We start from the raw sequence: 19,115 nt of genomic DNA, 5'->3' as shown, positions 1-19,115 counted from the left end.
AATGGCACAATACATTATTTACCATTCATTTCTTTTAGGCACAAAATAATCTGAAACACAACCAAAACAAACTGCGAATACATCCCACAAGTTTGAGTCACAAGCTTGATGTAGTCATTGCGTGATAGAAATATGGGACCTTAATTTTGACCCCTACTTTTTTGAGAAAAAAAGTATTACTTGTTCAACAAAATCTCTTTTTCTGAGCAATTGTATTTCCCTATTTTAGTTTAGCATGCAATATACCGTAGCACAGTATTTTCATTATTTATTTTATACAGTCATTATTGCTCATCTTTAGCAAGGGTGTCAATAATTTCAGACCCCGCTGTATATTATTTTGCCATTTAAGATGAAATATTTGAATGAGGTATAGGCCTACTACTCCTACTGTATATTCTTATAATAAGTATTTTACAATCATCAGCCTTATGGTTTCCAATGCTTCTGATAGCTCATTATTTAATTGGGGGTGGGAATAGAGAACCTAGACAAGGAAAGTTGCAGCTGTCTGGTATCAGCGTAAGATGAGCTAAATCACTTGTTTATTCATGTGAGATTTTCGTTGCAATCAATCTTATTTTAGCACCCAAGTGCATGTAATCTCCCATTAGTATTGTTTTAAGAAAACCAGCGCTAACACAGTGCTCCATGCGAAGTTCAGCGTCTTCATTGCAATCCACCCGTTATGTTCTGTCACAGATCAGACTGTATTTGTCGGAAGATGTACCACAACAGTGCTCATGTTGTAATAATGAGACATGGGCATCAATTACTATGTTGTCTCACACAGTGAAATGGACTGCTTTCCCAAGTCTTTTTTTTTTATGTTTGTGTACTCGCTGTGAAATGTTGTGTCTTTAAAACACAGGGTCAGTGTGTGAATATAAATGATTGAAGGGTAGTTCTTCTGGGGTGTTCTACAGTAATCTCCACTGTTTTATTTTTTAGCAGACACTCTTATTCAGAGCGACTTACATTATTGAGTGCATACATTATTATTATATTTTTTTATACTGCCCCCCCCTGGGAATCAAACCCACAACCCTGGCGTTGCAAACACTATACCAACTGAGCTACATCCCTGCCGGCCATTCCCTCCCCTACCCTGGACCAATTGTGCGCCACCCCATGGGTCTCCCGGTCACGACAGAGCCTGGATTCGAACCAGGATCTCTAGTGGCAAAGCTAGCACTGCGATGCAGTGCCTTAGACCACTGCGCCACTCAGGAGTTCTTGTCTTGTTGTTTTGGATTTCACCTGCAATGCGTCATCCGTTGCTGGCCTGCAAATAGGGGACTGAGGAGCGACCAGACCATCATAAATAAATGATCTGGGATCCGTCCCAAATGTAACCCTATTCCCTATATAGTGCACTTCTTTTGACCAGAACTCTATGGGCCCTGGTCAAAAGTAGTACTCTACATAGGGAATAGGGTGTCATTTGGGATGCAACCCAGGTGATGCCAATCTCCTCTGCCATGCACCAGCCAGGTCCTGCATACAGTTTCTTTCAATCACTTTGGCATACGTTTCAGATGTAAGTGGTATATTTTCAAAACTCTTAAGTACAAAAGTCTAAACTGATAACACTTGTAATGCCCCCTATCTTATGTTCAAAACCTTTCATTGTGCATTTATCGGAGTTAAACACATCTTTCACCCCTGAGTCATTTATGCAAAATCTAAGTTTTCTGTGAAATACCATGAGAACATTTAGTTTAGTCACCAATACAACAGCTAATGATAGGCTCACTGTTTAGTCATTTTAACTAACATTTAATCCAAAAGCAAAAAATATATACATTTTAAAACTGATCGTTTTGAAGTGCTGAATACAAAGAATAGTATATGGTAAACATCATTTTCCATACAGTACTTTCCACAGTTGTGTCAAGCGTTGCAGCGTTGCAGTTTTTGACACAAACCGGTGTGCCTGGCACCTACGACCATACCCCTTTCAAAGGCACTTAAATCTTTTGTCTTGCCCATTCACTCTCTGAATGGCACACATACACATTCCATGTCTCAATTGTCTCAAGGCTTCAAAATCCTTATTTTACCTGTCTCCTCCCCTTCACCTACACTGATTGAAGTGAATTGAACAAGTGACATCAATAAGGGATCATAGCTTTCACCTGGATTCACCTGGTCAGTCTATGTCATGGAAAGAGCAGGTGTTCATAAAAATACAACTCAGGTATTTCAGCAGTGCATTGTACTACACTACAATTCCAAATGGTAGCACATAGTGACTCCACTTTGTCCAATTGAAACACACTGGCTGATGGAGGAGGATGATGATGATGATGATGATGATGATGATGTAGTATTTACAGCCACATCCATATATAATTTGGTTTTACCTTCCAACATGAATTAATGTCAATTGATTCATTTATTGTGTAAAAATATCAAACTATATACGTTAACTAGGCCATACATAATTTTGGTTCAGTAGTTATCAGTTTTGAGCAGTTTGATTAATTGATAGTTAAATGTAAATGTAAATGTAAATGTATTGTTAACAAATGACAAGAAAATCCTAAAGTAATGTGAATATTGCATTTTGAAAAGCAGATACTTAGGTTGAATTTGTATCCAAATTGAAAGAGTGATTTGGTGCAGTGAACAAGTGACTTTGTGAATGTGTTTGTTGTACAGTCAATTGAAAATGTGCTTAGAGTTTTGAAACTTGAGCCATTTTGATGATCTGTTTAGATGTTTGTATTTAAAGTTGTGAAAATGTACCACATACTTGTAAAAATGGCACCAAAGTGATAAAAAAAAGGTAATAAAATCTCACAATGACAGAGGCGAGAGAGATACTGTATGATGTGATCACATAAGCCTTGTCGAGCCCACCCACCTGAATTCAACGTGAAATCAGTAAACATTTAATGTGTGTGTGCGTATGTGTGTGTGTGTGTGCCTGCATGCATGTGTGTGTGCATAAGAGGCTCCACAAGTGAATGGGAAAATCTTGCTACTAGTCTTATTGACCAATGCTCCACAGCTTGAGTGACGCACTTTCTAGTCTGTATCATTCTGCATAAGTTCTAGCCTGTATCATCAACTGAATAAATGTCAGTTCAGGAAGTTGTAAACTGGGAAATCTAATGTTATCTCAGTAGTATCTGTCTGAGATGGTTTTCTGTTCTCTCATTCATCTTATTAAACAGCATTGTCTTATTTTTCATAAGAAGCAGCAGGTGTGTTCCTTTATATGACAATTTTCATTGGAATACAACCAAACTCAATTTCAACAAATTAGCCCCATCAATACCATACACGAAGATCAATATTCTAAAGCAATATCAAGACCCTGTTCTGTATGGAATGTACCTAGATTTCGAATTATTTCTCAATTTTTCCTAACAGCATTTGAATAAGTGAGAAAAGACTAACATTAAAACCTACACTAGAAGCGCAGTGGTCTCTGGGAAATTCCCCTGCCTGTACATTACCACTGCTGCTGTGCATCTGCCGTCTGACAGTTGAAGATATATGATTGTTTGTTCCCAAAGCCGTAGTTCTCTAGCTTTGTCACAAAGAAGAAAACAACTTCAATCACTACCATGAAAAGCAGCAGAAAAATGCTTTCACATTTTCATACCCTCTTATCTCTCCAAAGGCAGCAGCAAAAAGGTAAACACGACACAGTAAGGTTATTTAAAAATACATTTCCTGGGAGGGACGAATAACAGTAATGAGTAGAATCAAGACCTCTCATTGGCATTTTCCTTTCACTGAACAGCTTCAATCCTCATGTCACGGTCAAACATTTTTAAGACATTGTAACTGTAAAGAGTTTATACACTACAATGATGGATCTAGAGAGTACATGTGTCACGCCCTGGCTCTGGGGACACTGTTATGTTGAGCCAGGGTGTGTAGATCTATGTGTTGTGTTTCTATGTCAGGATTCTAGGTATTGTATTTCTGTGTTGGCCAGAGTGGTTCCCAATCAGAGGCAACGAGTGTCAGCTGTGGCTGGTTGTCTCTGATTGGGAGCCATACTTATAGAGGCTGTTTTCCCACATTAGTTGTGGGATCTTGTTCTAGTTGGTTTGTGTTAGACCGTTGACTGTCACGTTATCGTTTTTGTTCGTGTTATCCTTCAGAGTTAATAAATATGTTTGCATTCAACGCTGCGCATTGGTCCTCTGTTCCCGACGATCGTGACAGAAGATCCCACCAAAACTGGACCAAGCAGCGTGTCCAGGAGCCATCGCTAGGGGAGTCGCTAGCAGATCTCCGTGGCAACCTCGACTGGGTCAAGCCTAATGAAGAGCAGAGAGGGTGGACTTGGGAACAGTGGAGGAAGAGTCTCGACTGGGTCAAGCCAAATGAGGAGCAGAATGGCTGGAGTTGGAAGCAGAAGAGCGAGAGTTGGGCGAGAACTATAGAGGCCTGGCCCACGGGGAAGAGAGACCCCCAGAAATGTTTTAGGGGGGGGCTCACGACGTGGACGTCGGGGCAGCAGGAGGCCGCGATAGAGCGGTCCAGCGGGTTGGCAGAGGAGGCCGCCAGGTTACGGGGGCCACTGGTATTAAAGGGGAAGGAAAGTGTGGAGGCACGGCGAGAGGTACTGGGGTGTGTTACCAGTCCGGTCCGGCCCGTTCCTGATCCCTGCATAGGGCCAGTGGTGTGTGTCCCCAGTACGGTCCGGCCTGTTCCTGCTCCCCGCATCGAGCCTGTGGTGCGTGTCGTCAGCCCGGCCCGGCCTGTTCCTGCTCCCCGCACCGAGCCTATGGTGCGCGTCGCCAGCCCGGCCCGGCCTGTTCCTGCTCCCCGCACCAAGCCTATGGTGCGCGTCGCCAGCCCGGCCCGGCCTGTTCCTGCTTCCCGCACCAGGCCAATGGTGCGCGTCGCCAGCCCGGCCCGTCCTGTTCCTGCTCCCCGCACCAGGCCAATGGTGCGCGTCGCCAGCCCGGCCCGTCCTGTTCCTGCTCTCCGCACCAGGTCAATGGTGCGCGTCGCCAGCCCGGTCCGGCCCTTTCCTGCTCCCCGCACCAAGCCAATGGTGCGCGTCGCCAGCCCGGTCCGGCCCTTTCCTGCTCCCCGCACCAAGCCAATGGTGCGCGTCGCCAGCCCGGTCCGGCCCGCTCCTGCTCCCCGCACCAAGCCAATGGTGCGCGTCGCCAGCCCGTTCGGCCCGGCTCCTGCTCCCCCACACCAGGCCAGTGGTGTGCGTCGTCAGTCCGGCACGGCCCGTGCCTGTTCCCCCCACCAAGCCAGTGGTGTGCGTCGTCAGTCCGCACGTCCCGTGCCTGTTCCACCGGTGCCTGGTCCGGCACCGGTCAGATGCTTCACGCCGGAGCTAGATCAATCCGCTCCACCAGTGTGCAGTCCAGCTCCGGCCAGCGGGGTCAGACCGACCAGGGGTACTTTGGGGGTTGGAGAGGGAGCGGGGATCAGGCCCGGAGCCGGATCCGCCGCCTAGGCGGAGTGCCCACCCGGTCCCTCCCCTGTGGTATTTGGTTGACGCGTTCGGAGTCCGCGCCTTTAGGGGGGGGGTACTGTCACGCCCTGGCTCTGGGGACACTGTTATGTTGAGCCAGGGTGTGTAGATCTATGTGTTGTGTTTCTATGTCGGGATTCTAGGTATTGTATTTCTGTGTTGGCCAGAGTGGTTCCCAATCAGAGGCAACGAGTGTCAGCTGTGGCTGGTTGTCTCTGATTGGGAGCCATACTTATAGAGGCTGTTTTCCCACATTAGTTGTGGGATCTTGTTCTAGTTGGTTTGTGTTAGACCGTTGACTGTCACGTTATCGTTTTTGTTTGTGTTATCCTTCAGAGTTAATAAATATGTTTGCATTCAACGCTGCGCATTGGTCCTCATTTCTGATGAAATCTTCTGCCACTACAAGTTATCCTCAATGCTTGTTCTATAAGGTGAGGAGGATAGCCTCTCATGCTAAGTGGATGTCTTATATAAACCCATTCAAGCCATCTCTCTTAAGGTATACCATTCAGAAAGTATTCACGCCCCTTGACTTTTCCACATTTTGTTGTGTTACAAGATGGGATTAAAATTGATTTAATTGTAATTTTTTGTCAACTGTATACAAAAAATAGTCTATAATGTCAAACTGTTTTAGGTTATTGTCCTGCTGAAAGCTGAATTTGTCTCCCAGTGTCTGTTGGAAAGCAGATTGAACCAAGTTTTCCTTTAGGACTTTGCCTGTGCTTAGCCCTATTCCGTTTGTTTTTATCCCCCCAAAAAGTCCTTGCTGATGACAAGCATACCCATAACATGATGCAGCCACCACCATGCTTGAAAATATGAAGAGTGGTACTCAGTGATGTGTTATATTTTCCTCAAACATAACGCTTTGTATTCAAGACATAATGTTAATTTCTTTGCAGTTTTTTTTTTGCAGTTTTATTTTAGTCCCTTTTGCAAACAGGATGCATGTTTAGGAATATTTTTTATTTTGTACAGGCTTCCTTCTTTTCACTCTGTCATTTAGGTTAGTATTATGGTTTAACTACAATATTGTTGATCCATCCTCAGTTTTCTCATAGGACAGCCATTAAACTCTGTAACTGTTTTAAAGTCACCGTTGACCTCATGGTGAAATCCCTGAGCGGTTTCCTTCCTCTCCAGCAACTGAGTTAGGAAGGACGCCTGTATCTTTGTAGTGACTGGGTGTATTGATACACCATCCAACGTGTAATTAATAACTTCACCATGTTCAAAGGAATATTCAGTGTCTGCTTTTTTTTATTTGTACCCATCTACCAATAGGTGCCCTTCTTTGCGAGGCATTGGAAAACCTCCCTGGTCTTGAATTGGTTGAATCTGTGTTTGAAATTCACTGATCAACTGAGGGACATTATAGATAATTTTATGTTTGGGGTACAGAGATGAGGTAGTCATTCAAAAATCATGTTAAACAATATTATTGCACACAGAGTGAGAGAGTGAGTCTATGCAACTTATTATGTGACTTGTTAAGTACATTTTTACTCCTGAACTTATTTAGGCTTGCCATAACAAAAGGGTTGAATTTATTGACTCAAGACATCTCAGCTTTTTATTTGTAATTAATTTGTAAACATTTCTAAAAATATCATTCCACTTTGACGTTATAGCATATTGTGTGTAGGCCAGTAACACAAAATCTCTATTTGTCTATTTGTCAACAACAGTTGGTGCGCAATCTCTAATATTAAGGAAGTCTCAAAGTTCTGATTGTCTGAGTTAGAATACATCATGATAAGCTGTAGACCACACTATTTACCAAGAGTTTTCATCTATATTCTATAACTCTAGATCACCTCTACTCTACACACCGAGCTCTCCCTCAACCTCCATTTGGCAAATCTGACCATAACTCCATCCTCTTAATTCATGTTTACAAGCAAAAACTCAAACAGGAAGTACCAGTGACGCGTTCAATGTGGAAGTGGTCCATTGAAGCGGACTCTAAGCTACAGGACTGTTTCATTAACACAGATTGGAATATGTACATTATGTACAATATGTACATTGAGGAGTTTACCACATCAGTCACCGGCTTCATTAATAAGTGCATTAATAAGTGCATCGACGTTGCAGTCCCCACAGTGACTGTACGTTCATATCCTAACCAGAAGCCATGGATTGCAGGCAACATCCACGCTGAGCTAAAGGCTCAGCGGGACACAAATCCGGACACATAAGAAATCCCGCTATGCCCTCCGACGAACCATCAAACAGGCAACGCGTCAATACAGGACAAAATCGAATCCTACTACACAACGACTCTGACGCTCGTCGGATGTGGCAGGGCTTGCACACTATCACGGATTACAAAGGGAAACCCAGCCGCGAGCTGGCCAGTGACGTGAGCCTACCAGCTAAGCTAAATGCCTTCTATGCTCGCTTTGAGGCAAGCAACACTGAATCATGAACGAGAGCACCTGCTTTTCCGGACGACTGTGTGATCACGCTCTCCATAGCCGATGTGAGTAACACCATTAAACAGGTTAACATTCACAATGCCGCAGGGCTAGACAGATTACCAGGACGCGTACTCAGAGCATGAGATGACTAGCTAGCAAGTATTTTCAATTATATTTTCAACTTCTCCCTGACCCACTCTAAAATACCCACATGTTTCAAGCAGACCACCATAGTCCACATGCTCAAGAACGCCAAGGTAACCTGTCTAAATGTCTATCGAACCGTAGCACTCACATCTGTAGCCATGAAATGCTTTGAAAGGCTGGTCATGGCTCACATCAACACCATCATCCCAGACACCTGGACCCACTCCAATTCGCATACCGCCCCAACAGATCCACAAATGACCCAATCTCTATTGCACTCCACACTGCCCTTTCCCACCTGGACAAAATGAACACCTACGTGAGAATGCTGTTGACTACAGCTCAGCATTCAACGCCATAGTGCCCTCCAAGCTCATCACTAGGCTAAGGATCCTAGGATTAAATACCTGCCTCTGCAATTGGATACTGGATTTTCTGACGGTCCGCCCCCAGGTGGTGAGGGTAGGCAACAACACATCCGCCACGCTGACCCTCAACACAGGGGCCCCTCAGGGGTGCATGCTTAGCCCCCTCCTGTACTCCCTGTTCACCCATGACTGCGTGGCCGCACAAGATTCCAACACCATCATTAAGTTTGCTAATGACACGACGGTGGTAGGCATGATCACCGATGACGATAAGGCCTACAGGTAGGAGGTCAGAGACAGTGTGGTGCCAGGACAACAATCTCTCCCTCAACATCAGCAAGACAAAGGAGCTGATCGTGGACTACAGAAAACAGAGGGCCGAGCACACCCCCATTCACATCGACGGGGCTTTAGTGGAGATTGTCGAGAGCTTTAAGTTCCTCGGTGTTCACATTACTTAGGACCTATCATGGTCCAAACACACCAACACAGTTGTGAAGAGGGCATGACAATGCCTCTTCCCCCTCAGGAGGCTGAAAATATTTGGCATGGGACCTCAGATCCTCAAATAGTTCTACAGCTGCACCATTGAGAGCATCTTGACTGGCTGTATCACCGCTTGGTATGGCAACTGCTCGGCATCCAACTGCAAGGCGATACAAAGGGTAGTGCGTACGGCCCAGTACATCACTGGGGCCGAGCTCCCTGCCATCCAGGACCTCTATACCAGGCAGTGTCAGAGGAAGGCCTTAAAAATGGTCAGACTCGAGGATCCCCAAGTCACAGTCTGTTCTCTCTGTTACCGCATGGCAAGCGGTACCAGAGCACCGGAGCATGTCTGGGACCAAAAGGTTCCTGAACAGTTTCTATCGCAAAGCCATCAGACTGCTGAACAGTTAATTAAAGACTGCCCAGACTTTTTGCTTTTCACCCCCTACCTACAAGTACATAGTACTTCAATAAACCACCTAACCAAACCTACATGTACATATTAGCTCAATCAATCACCCAAACTACCTCGTACCCCAATACACTGACTCGGTACTGGTACTCCTTGTATATTTTACATTTTAGTCATTTAGCAGACGCTCTTATCCTGAGCGACTTACAGTTAGTGAATACATATTTTTTTTATACTGGCCCCCCGTGGGAATTGAACCCACAACCCTGGCATTGCAAACGCCATGCTCTATCAACTGAGCTACATCCCTGCCGGCCATTCCTTCCCCTACCCTGGACGACGCTGGGCCAATTGTGCGCCACCCATGAGTCTCCCGGTCGCGGCCGGCTGCAACAGAGCCTGGATTCGAACCAGGATCTCTAGTGGCACAGTTATTACTGCGATGCAGTGCCTTAGACCACTGTGCCACTCAGGAGTCACTGCGCCACTCAGGAGTCGCTGGTATATAGCTGGTATATAGCCTCGTTATGTTATTGTGTTATTTTATTGTGTTACTATTTTCTTTTTATCTATTTGTTAATTTTCTTCCTTTTTAACTACAGTTGAAGTCGGAAGTTTACATACACCTTAGCCAAATACATTTAAACTCAGTTTTCCACAATTCCTGACATTTAATCCTAGTAAAAATTCCCTGTTTTAAGTCAGTTAGGATCACCACTTTACTTTAAGAATGTGAAATGTCAGAATAATAGTAGAGAGAATTATTTATTTCAGCTTTTATTTCTTTCATCACATTCCAAGTGGGTCAGAAGTTTACATACACTCAATGGTAGCATTGCCTTTAAATTGTTTAACTTGGGTCAAACGTTTCGGGTAGCCTTCCACAAGCTTCCCACAATAAGTTGGGTGAATTTTGGCCCATTCCTCCTGACAGAGCTGGTGTAACTGAGTCAGGTTTGTAGGCCTCCTTGCTCACACACGCTTTTTCAGTTCTGCCCACAAATGTTCTATAGGATTGAGGTCAGGGCTTTGTGATGGCCACTCCAATACCTTGACTTTGTTGTCCTTAAGCCATTTTTCCACAACTTTGGAAGTATGCTTGGGGTCATTGTCCATTTGGAAGACTCATTTACAACCAAGCTGTTGTTTCAATATATCCACATAATTTTCTTTCCTCATGATGCCATCTATTTTGTGAAGTGCACCAGTCCCTCCTGCAGAAAAGCACCCCCACAGCATGATGCTGCCACCCCCGTGCTTCACGGTTGGGATGGTGTTTTTCGGCTTGCAAGGCCCCCCTTTTTCCTCCAAACATAACGATGGTCATTATGGCCAAACAGTTCTATTTTTGTTTCATCAGACCAGAGGACATTTCTCCAAAAAGTAAGATCTTTGTCCCCATGTGCAGTTGCAAACCGTAGACTAGCTTTTTTATGGCGGTTTTGGAGCAGTGGCTTCTTCTTTGCTGAGCGGCCTTTCAGGTTATGTTGATATAGGACTTGTTTTACTGTGGATATAGATACTTTTGTACCTGTTTCCTCCAGCATCTTCACAAAGTCCTTTGCTGTTGTTTGGGATTGATTTGCACTTTATGCACCAAAGTACGTTCATCTCTAAGAGACAGAACGCGTCTCCTTCCTGAGTGGTATGACGGCTGCGTGGTCCCATGGTGTTTATACTTGCGTACTATTGTTCGTACAGGAGTCAATATCACTATGAGGTGCCTTTGGTGTCCTCATCAGACTCACTCAGTCATCATGAAAATGTAGCAGAATAATGAAAGTCTGAGGTCTTATTATAAGTGGCCAAACATTTGCACACATATCAGTAGAATGATAAGTCTCTAAAAAAGTGTTTCCTTCATTTTATTAAATTTTTTTCATTGGATGTACGTGATTTTGGCATGTCCCACACACTGCTCTGCTAACTACAGTGTGTGTAATAAGTGGTTAAATTATACTAAATCCAAACAAATTTTACATGGTTTTACTGTCCACAATAAGTTATTTGATAAAACAAGTAATTTTGATCATGTATATTGTATTTTCATAATCATATTGAACATTTTGCATGTGTCCCTGAAATTGCTGTCCACCCTGTCATTATGGGGTAACTGCCCCTTTAAGAAACCCACTGATGTTTTCAGTGACATCACTACGAGCATTTTGTCTTTCTTCAATGAAGGCTGAAGCAGTGTCTAGTTGCAGAGTAAGTATTTACACTTATGTTTCATAATTTTCATCATATTATGTGTGTAGTTGGATGTTGTCAAGCTTAACATGTCCACTCTGTCATAGTGAAATATCAATTGATAGAAAAACCTATCAGAACTTTGAAATATATTTGTAAAACAGTACACAGTCAGCTTGCTAACTGTAGTATGTTGCTAAGTGAAGGTCCACCATGTGCTCATTAAATGCTAACATTAGCCAAAAATGTCCACCCCTGTCATTGTCCACCCTGTCAGCAAGCCTTCCATGACAGGGTGGACATGGTTCATGACAGGAAGGACATGTGCATAGTTTAGGCCACATACTGATAATGTTACACATATTACAACAGCTATTACACACATTTTATAACAGTACATGCTATACATAGTAAGAATGGACAATATGGACAATTTTTGGCGATATCGGTATCAGCAAACCTAGTTTGATAATGCAAGCCTAGTTTACCGGGACTGCCAATTAAAGTGTGTAAGGGAACATTTTGAATCGTATTTTTCAAGGAATGAGATCAAAAGGAGCTGAGATAGCAAGGAGATATCGGGAACGTCGTGATGCTGACCCAGACAGAAGAAGAAAGTACCTTGAGAAAGAAAGGGTCAAATGTAAAAAAGACAGAGAGACTGGAAAGAAGAAGGGTGTCAATGAGCTCAGTGAGAGAGAGAAGAGGGCAAAAAGAAAGAAATGGAGAGAGGCAAAAAGTCAAGCCAGAGCCAGAAACAGGGCCAGTGCTTTGCTACAGTCAGAGACACCTCCCAACTCCCCTGCTGAAACTCCTGAAAATCAGCATGAGCCAGGGCCCTCCAGGTTAGATCATTGGAAGTTTAGCTGATGAGACTTATTAGAAAGTTTAGATTTATTTGAAGGACAATTATCAACTGTTTATATCCCCATAAAATGACATATTGATAACTAATATAACCCTACAAGTATGGCTTCAAAGAAATAACGTGGAATTTCTTTGAGGCTAATCATGGGAAGGGGGCACCAGATGGTGTGGGTGGGGCCCTCAAGAGGTCAGCAGACCGGATTGTAGCCCATGGAGGAGACATTCCTGATGCCCAGAGCTTGTATAACAAGCTGAAAAGCCTGGACACATCTGTCGAGCTGTTCTTCATCCCAGAGAGGGATATTGAATCAAAGCCTGAGGTACCTGCAATAGCTGCCATAAAAGGCACTATGAGAATCCACCAAGCTATCAGTCTGACACCCGGCCAAATGAAATACAGAGACATTTCATGTCTGTGTAAAAGGGAGGAAGGTGTTTTGGACTGCCCCTGCTTTAACCTTCAAGAGGTCACTCTAGCTAATGTTCCTGTTTCATCTGACAAGTCCCCAGCATGTGGAAAGACACCAGATAATCCTAGGAGACCAGAAATGATTGAGGTAAAGCACATTGGAGAGTGGTGCGTCGTTAATTATGACAATGAAGCATACCCAGGTATCATCATGGATGCAGAAGGGCACAGTGTGAAAGTTAAGTGTATGCAACGCCATGGTATAAACAAGTTCAAATGGCCAAGTCTTCGGGACGACATCTGTTGGTACCATGACTGGCAGGTACTTTGCCTAATACCAGAACCACAGGCTCTGAACAAGCGCTCTGTACAGATTGAAGTGTCTGCATGGAAGTATGTGGAACAGCAACTGCAGAACTGAGCCATGTCTCTGCAGAAAGGGGAGAGACTGTTTGGAGATGCGTCCAAGTGATCTTTCTGTAATATTCTGTTTTTTCAAATCAACTGTTCTCAACTTAAAAACATTTTTCTTCTTGTTCTACAGTTGAATGTTTGACTTTCACTGTGCAGAATGATGTACAGAGTTTAACGCTAGAAGGCCACATTAATGTCTCATTTTGGGCATCTTTATTCAGTGGCTGCATGCAGGTAGAGTGGATCAAAAACAGTCTGTTCAACTTGTAATTTCCCCCTACATGGGAAAAGGCATTTTTTACATCATTTTCTTGCATTGTTCCTTGCATTTATGAGGCCATTCAATGACATTTCACAACGCGTCCACCCTGTAATGCCCAGGGTCCACCCTGTCATGTCACTGTCCACCCTGTTATTTTCATGTTCTGTGAAAATAAAAAAATTATTTTCACAAGTTAGCAAAATCTTTTGTGTGATTCCTTTATAAACAAATGAGGGCCAAATAGTATTGTTTGAAAGTTTGACCAGATATCTTTTTTGTTAGATTTTATTTAGAAAAGAAAGTGCAACTCTCGCAGATTTTATAGAGAAACAAATAGTTTGCCATAATTTCATTATTATCCAAATACTTTTCCCATAAACTAAAATATATTGTTGAGAAAGTGACTAAATAGTTTTCTGAAAATGTACGTTTTATAATCACTATGTAATTACAATGTATTTATTCTGCTTTGAAATTGTCCATGACAGGGTGGACATATTTTGCTGTTTGCATGTAAATTGTCTGCTTGCAGTTAATTTATAAAAAGTGTGGGAGCTTGACCAATATGCATTTCTAACAGCATAACATATACTTAATACAATGAATATGAAGTTCAATGGAAAATCTCAGCTTTTTTGGGGGGAAATGGGGAAGTCTCAAAGGCACCTTATGGTGATATTGACCCACAGATGAATGCGGTACCTTCAGGCATTTGGAAATTAACCCCAAGGATGAACCAGACTTGTGGAGGTCTACAATTTTTTTTCTGAGGTCTTGGCTGATTTCTTTTGATTTTCCCATGATGACAAGAGAAGAGGCATTTAGTTTGAAGGTAGGCCTTGAAATACATCCACAGGTACACCTCCAATTGACTCAAATGATGTCAATTAGCCTATCAGAAGCTTCTAAAGCCATGACATCATTTTCTGGAATTTTCCAAGCTGTTTAAAGGAACAGTCAACTTAGTGTATGTAAACTTCTGACTCACTGGAATTGTGATACAGTGAATTATAAGTGAAATAATCTGTCTGTAAACAATTGTTGGGAAAATTACTTGTGTCATGCACAAAGTAGATGTCCTAACCGACTTGCTAAAACTATAGATTGTTAACAAGAAATTTGTGGAGTGGTTGAAAAATGAGTTTTAATGACTCCAACCTAAGTGCATGTCCTAATCCAGGCACTTGTCATCTCCCGTCTGGATTACTGCAACTCGCTGTTGGCTAGGCTCCCTGCCTGTGTCATTAAACCCCTGCAATTTATCAAGAACGCTGCAGCCTGTCTGGTGTTCAACCTTCCCAAGTTCTCTCATGTCACCCCGCTCCTCTGCACACTCCACTGGCTTCCAGTTGAGGCTCGCATCTACTACAAGACCATGATGCTTGCCTACGGAGCTGTGAGGGGAACGGCACCTCCTTACCTTCAGGCTCTGATCAGACCCTACAACCAATCGAGGGCACTACGTTCATCCACCTCTGGCCTGCTAGCCCCCCTACCTCTACGGAAGCACAGTTCCCGCTCAGCCCAGTCAAAGCTATTCGCTGTTCTGGCACCCCAATGGTGGAACAAGCTCCCCCACAACGCCAGGACAGCGGAGTCACTGACCACCTTCCGGAGACACTTGAAACCCTACCTCTTTAAGGAATACCTGGAATAGTATAAATGTAATCATTCTACCTACCCCCCACCCCCACCCCCCATTTTAAAAAAAGTAGTCCCACTGGCTATCATAAGTTGAATGCACCAATTTGTGGATAAGAGCGTCTGCTAAATTACGTAAATGTAAATGTATGTAAACTTCCGACTTCAACTGTACACTGTTGGGAAAGGGCTTGTAAGTAAGCATTTCACAGTAAAGTCTAAACTTGTTGTATTCGGCACGTGACAAATACATTTGATTTGATATACTGTAGCCTCTCATACAAAGTGGAAGTCTTATAATAAACCGTTCTAAGCCACCTGGCATTTGGTATGTGAATATACAGTAAACAGTATACTACAGTATCCTACAGTAGCCCAACACAGTCCCAGGTAGCAGGTGCCAGGCTGTCGCCTGATCTGAGTTCTGTCTATATCTCCCCTCTACATCTCTCCCAAACAATAAGAAAGCCAAACGCCTTCAGTTTAGCCTTCATGTGGCAGAAGAGATTGTCAGTGATGGGTGAATAACATGCAATGGCATTTAATGCCCCCACAGCTTAGTGACGGACGCCCATGGCACGGTGAAGTACGTTCGATTCCCTCGCTGAGGATAATGCGGAGTGACACAGGATTTTGTCAGGAACGGTGTGATGCATACCCTTGGGGGACCCATCTCAGCAGAAACATAGCTGAAAGACATTTGTTGTGTACCTGCCTACAGTCCAAATTCTCTGGCTGGCTCTTCAATCCTATAATATACTGTAGCTCTATGTTTCACTGATGTATTGATCTATGTATAAGCATTTACAAAACCATTTTAAATGTAAACATCATATTCCATTCATATAGACATATGTATATCAATATCTTTTATAATCATGAATACGAAAGGTGATGATAAAATTGTCAAATATATTAATACTAAATCAGTACATTTGGTATAATCAATTCTTAAATGAATGGTGTATAAATGGTTATATTGATCTATAAATCTCTGGAATAGATTGCAATATGTGGGCCTACAGGTCATATCATCAAAAGCTAATATTTGCACACTTATGTTAAATGCATGAGCAGAACTCTTCCTAGCCATTTCAATATCCAATAATATGCAGATGACTGTAATGTAGGCTGAGTAGTGTTTTTCATTATGATAGGCCCTCACTTCAGACAGAGGATAAATGTCAATGGAAAAAATAGACAGTGTGTACTTGATATAATTAACGGTTGGGATGACTCCTATAATGAATCACAGTGGGACATTTGAGAACTTTTGAAGGTACCTCTCATACGTTGCGTTAACTTTGGTGCAGTAAATGTACTAGGCTAATAGCACTGAGTGAGATTCTTCACTAAAGTAAAGTGTGCCTAGATTCTCATGAGTCCTCTCATTAAGTTTTTCCATCCACGCATCAATATTGTTCATTTCAGTGGCCGGGAGTTGTGGGTTCACAACTGTTATAATGCTAATATTAACGGTTGAGTGATCAGGACAGCATCAGCAGACATTAGTCAGCTAAAGGCTGATTTGTTAGTTTTATAGGAGCTCTGTTCACCCAGACAAACTAAAAAGTCACTCTGAGTTTATTTTGTATACCTATAGTTGCTCTGCCCTGAGGTCACAAAAACGAATCAGAGATGTGTCCAAGGCCCAGCCTGACCCCTACCCAAGCAACCATGGACGCGTGTGCGCGTGCAAGTGTGATTTCTTTCTTCAAAAAAATACATTAGTTCTGAAAAATTGCATCTACATATAAAATATAAAAAGTCCCCTAACACAACATTAAGTCCCAATCATACTGTACTGTATATAAAAGTTGTTACTCCAAGAAAGGCACTTTCAGCACAAACGTCACAAATATGAGCTCACTGTTTGAGAAACAAAAAGTAGTGACAGCAGGGAAAACCAATTACGGTCACCAACTCACACTGCAGAAACACAGTGCCTGGAATATTCTGGAATATAGACAATGTAACAGAACATACATAATGTTCTATGGAAATGTTCTAAATGTTCTTACCTGGGTCCTTGTAGTCCGAATTCTGGTTGGACAACAGAAACAAGAAGTCCTGGCAGGTGTCCTGGTCCAATAACTGGTGGTTCTGGAGGCAGAGGTCAACAATCAGGGTCACAGCTTTCTGACAGAACATGTCATACTCCTCTCCGTCAGGACTCATGCTCCCAGCTGCATCCACTGTCTCTCAGCACTGTATCTCAGCAACGTGCTCATCTAAGGAGACTCACGCCACGTAACGTATGCAGCACTGCACCCACACAAATAGACACACAGCCGCCCATAGAAAGAAGATAAATGAGACTTGACTCTGTCCGTACGGCTGATTCTTGTTGTTCTGTATTGTACTGTCTCTCAAGTATGTGTGTGTGACATTGTGGAGGTTAGTGTGTATGTGCATGTCTAAATGTGAGTGTGTGTCGGATCTTGGCCAAGTTTGTGTGTATGTGTATTATATGTGTGTATATGTATGTGTGTATGTCCACGTGTGGCTTACGGTTGGGGACAGTGTGTGTGTACGAGTGTAGGCTAAGGCTTAATTGATCACCCCAGGTATTCTAGGGGCAGAATTATTGCATCACATTTATTCTGAAGCTCTGGCAAATCGAACGCAACAGATGAGTTCACTTGGCAACAATTGAATATGAAGACTAGAGCCTGTGCATCCTCGCTCCCCCGTTCTCCCCCCATTCTCCCATTCCTCCCTCATTATACCCCCCCCCAAAAAAAAAAAAAAAGAAACGCAACAGATGAGTTTACTCGGCAACACCTTCATATGAATACTAAAGCCCTCCTGCCCTTGTTTTCCCCCCATCCCCCCTCCCCCTTCCTCCCATGCCATGCCACTACCTCTGTCTCTGTCTGTGTGTGTAGTAATGAAAAGCCTCTCATTAGGACCAGTGGGCTGCTTGTTTTTCTCAGGTCGGCTGATCCTCCGCTCCGGGTCTCCCCTCTGGTTTCACTTCCCTCCGGTATCGCTCCCTCCCTGGGCTAAGATAAATCCCCTGTGTCTGGCACGCTCACTGCTCCTCTCCTCTCCTTTCCCCTCCTCCACAATGTGATTGCCTGTGCTTACAGCCTGGTATCATAGACTAGACGTAACATAGTAAAAGTACATCCGGGACACTCAAATTAGTACGATATGTTATGTTTGATATGGTTACATATTAGAGTAGGTTACTTAAGGCAAAAACAAAAGTAGGGTGGTTGATCAGGTGGATGTGTCAGATAATGTGAACATCTAGCAACCCAAAGGTTGTGTGTTCGAAACTCATCACAGACAACTTTAGCGTTTTAGCTAATTAGCAACTTTGCAACTACTTACTACTTTTTAGCTACTTTTCAACTACTTAGCATGTTAGTTAACCCTTCGCCTAAACTAAATTCCTTTAACCCATCTCCTAACCCAAACCTTAACACTAACCTTAACCATAACCCTAACATTAACCCCTAAGCCTAACCCCAAGCCTAGATAACGTTAGCCACCTAGTTTGGAATTGGAATTCGTAACATATCACATGTTTAGCAATTTCATAACATATTGTACGAATTGCAATTCGTAACAATTCATTCGAATTGTAATTCATAACATATCATACAAAATGTATGATGGACATACCATACCAAACGTAACATATCATACTAATTGGAGTGTCCCGGATTTATGTTTACTATGTTACGTCTACCCCTCAGTTCAGGTTGGTGCTTAGCGTGCTGAGTATTTGCAACAGTTAGGAGAAGGTGGGAGGAGGAGGAGGGAGGAGGAAGAAGAGGGACTGACTGTGTATGGGAGACATATCACTTGACCTAATCACTGTCTGTATCGACTTTGGAGTGATTTTTGGATGTGGGTGCATCCTAATAGCCTTTTAAGTGTTCTTGGCTGCACATGTGTGTATTTTTTATTTTATTTTTTTATTTTTATTTCACCTTTATTTAACCAGGTAAGCCAGTTGAGAACAGGTTCTCATTTACAACTGCGACCTGGCCAAGATAAAGCAAAGTAGTG

At 43.0% G+C, this 19,115-nt stretch overlaps 1 protein-coding gene across 1 annotated transcript in view; it reads right to left on the bottom strand.

The window, feature by feature from the left end:
• Nucleotides 1-17,270, bottom strand: part of LOC121545765 (synaptotagmin-6-like) — a 98,301-nt gene extending 81,031 nt beyond the window's left edge. The window contains exon 1 of the mRNA XM_045209382.1: nt 17,114-17,270. Coding sequence (XP_045065317.1) covers nt 17,114-17,270 — 157 coding nt within the window. The remainder of the gene's footprint in view (nt 1-17,113) is intronic.
• Between the last annotated feature and the right edge of the window lie 1,845 nt (nt 17,271-19,115).

Source organism: Coregonus clupeaformis, chromosome 30, assembly GCF_020615455.1.
Source record: "Coregonus clupeaformis isolate EN_2021a chromosome 30, ASM2061545v1, whole genome shotgun sequence".
Lineage (NCBI taxonomy): Eukaryota > Metazoa > Chordata > Actinopteri > Salmoniformes > Salmonidae > Coregonus > Coregonus clupeaformis.
The sequence above is the reverse complement of the archived record's forward strand: the minus strand, read 5'-3'. Positions and strand labels throughout refer to the sequence as shown.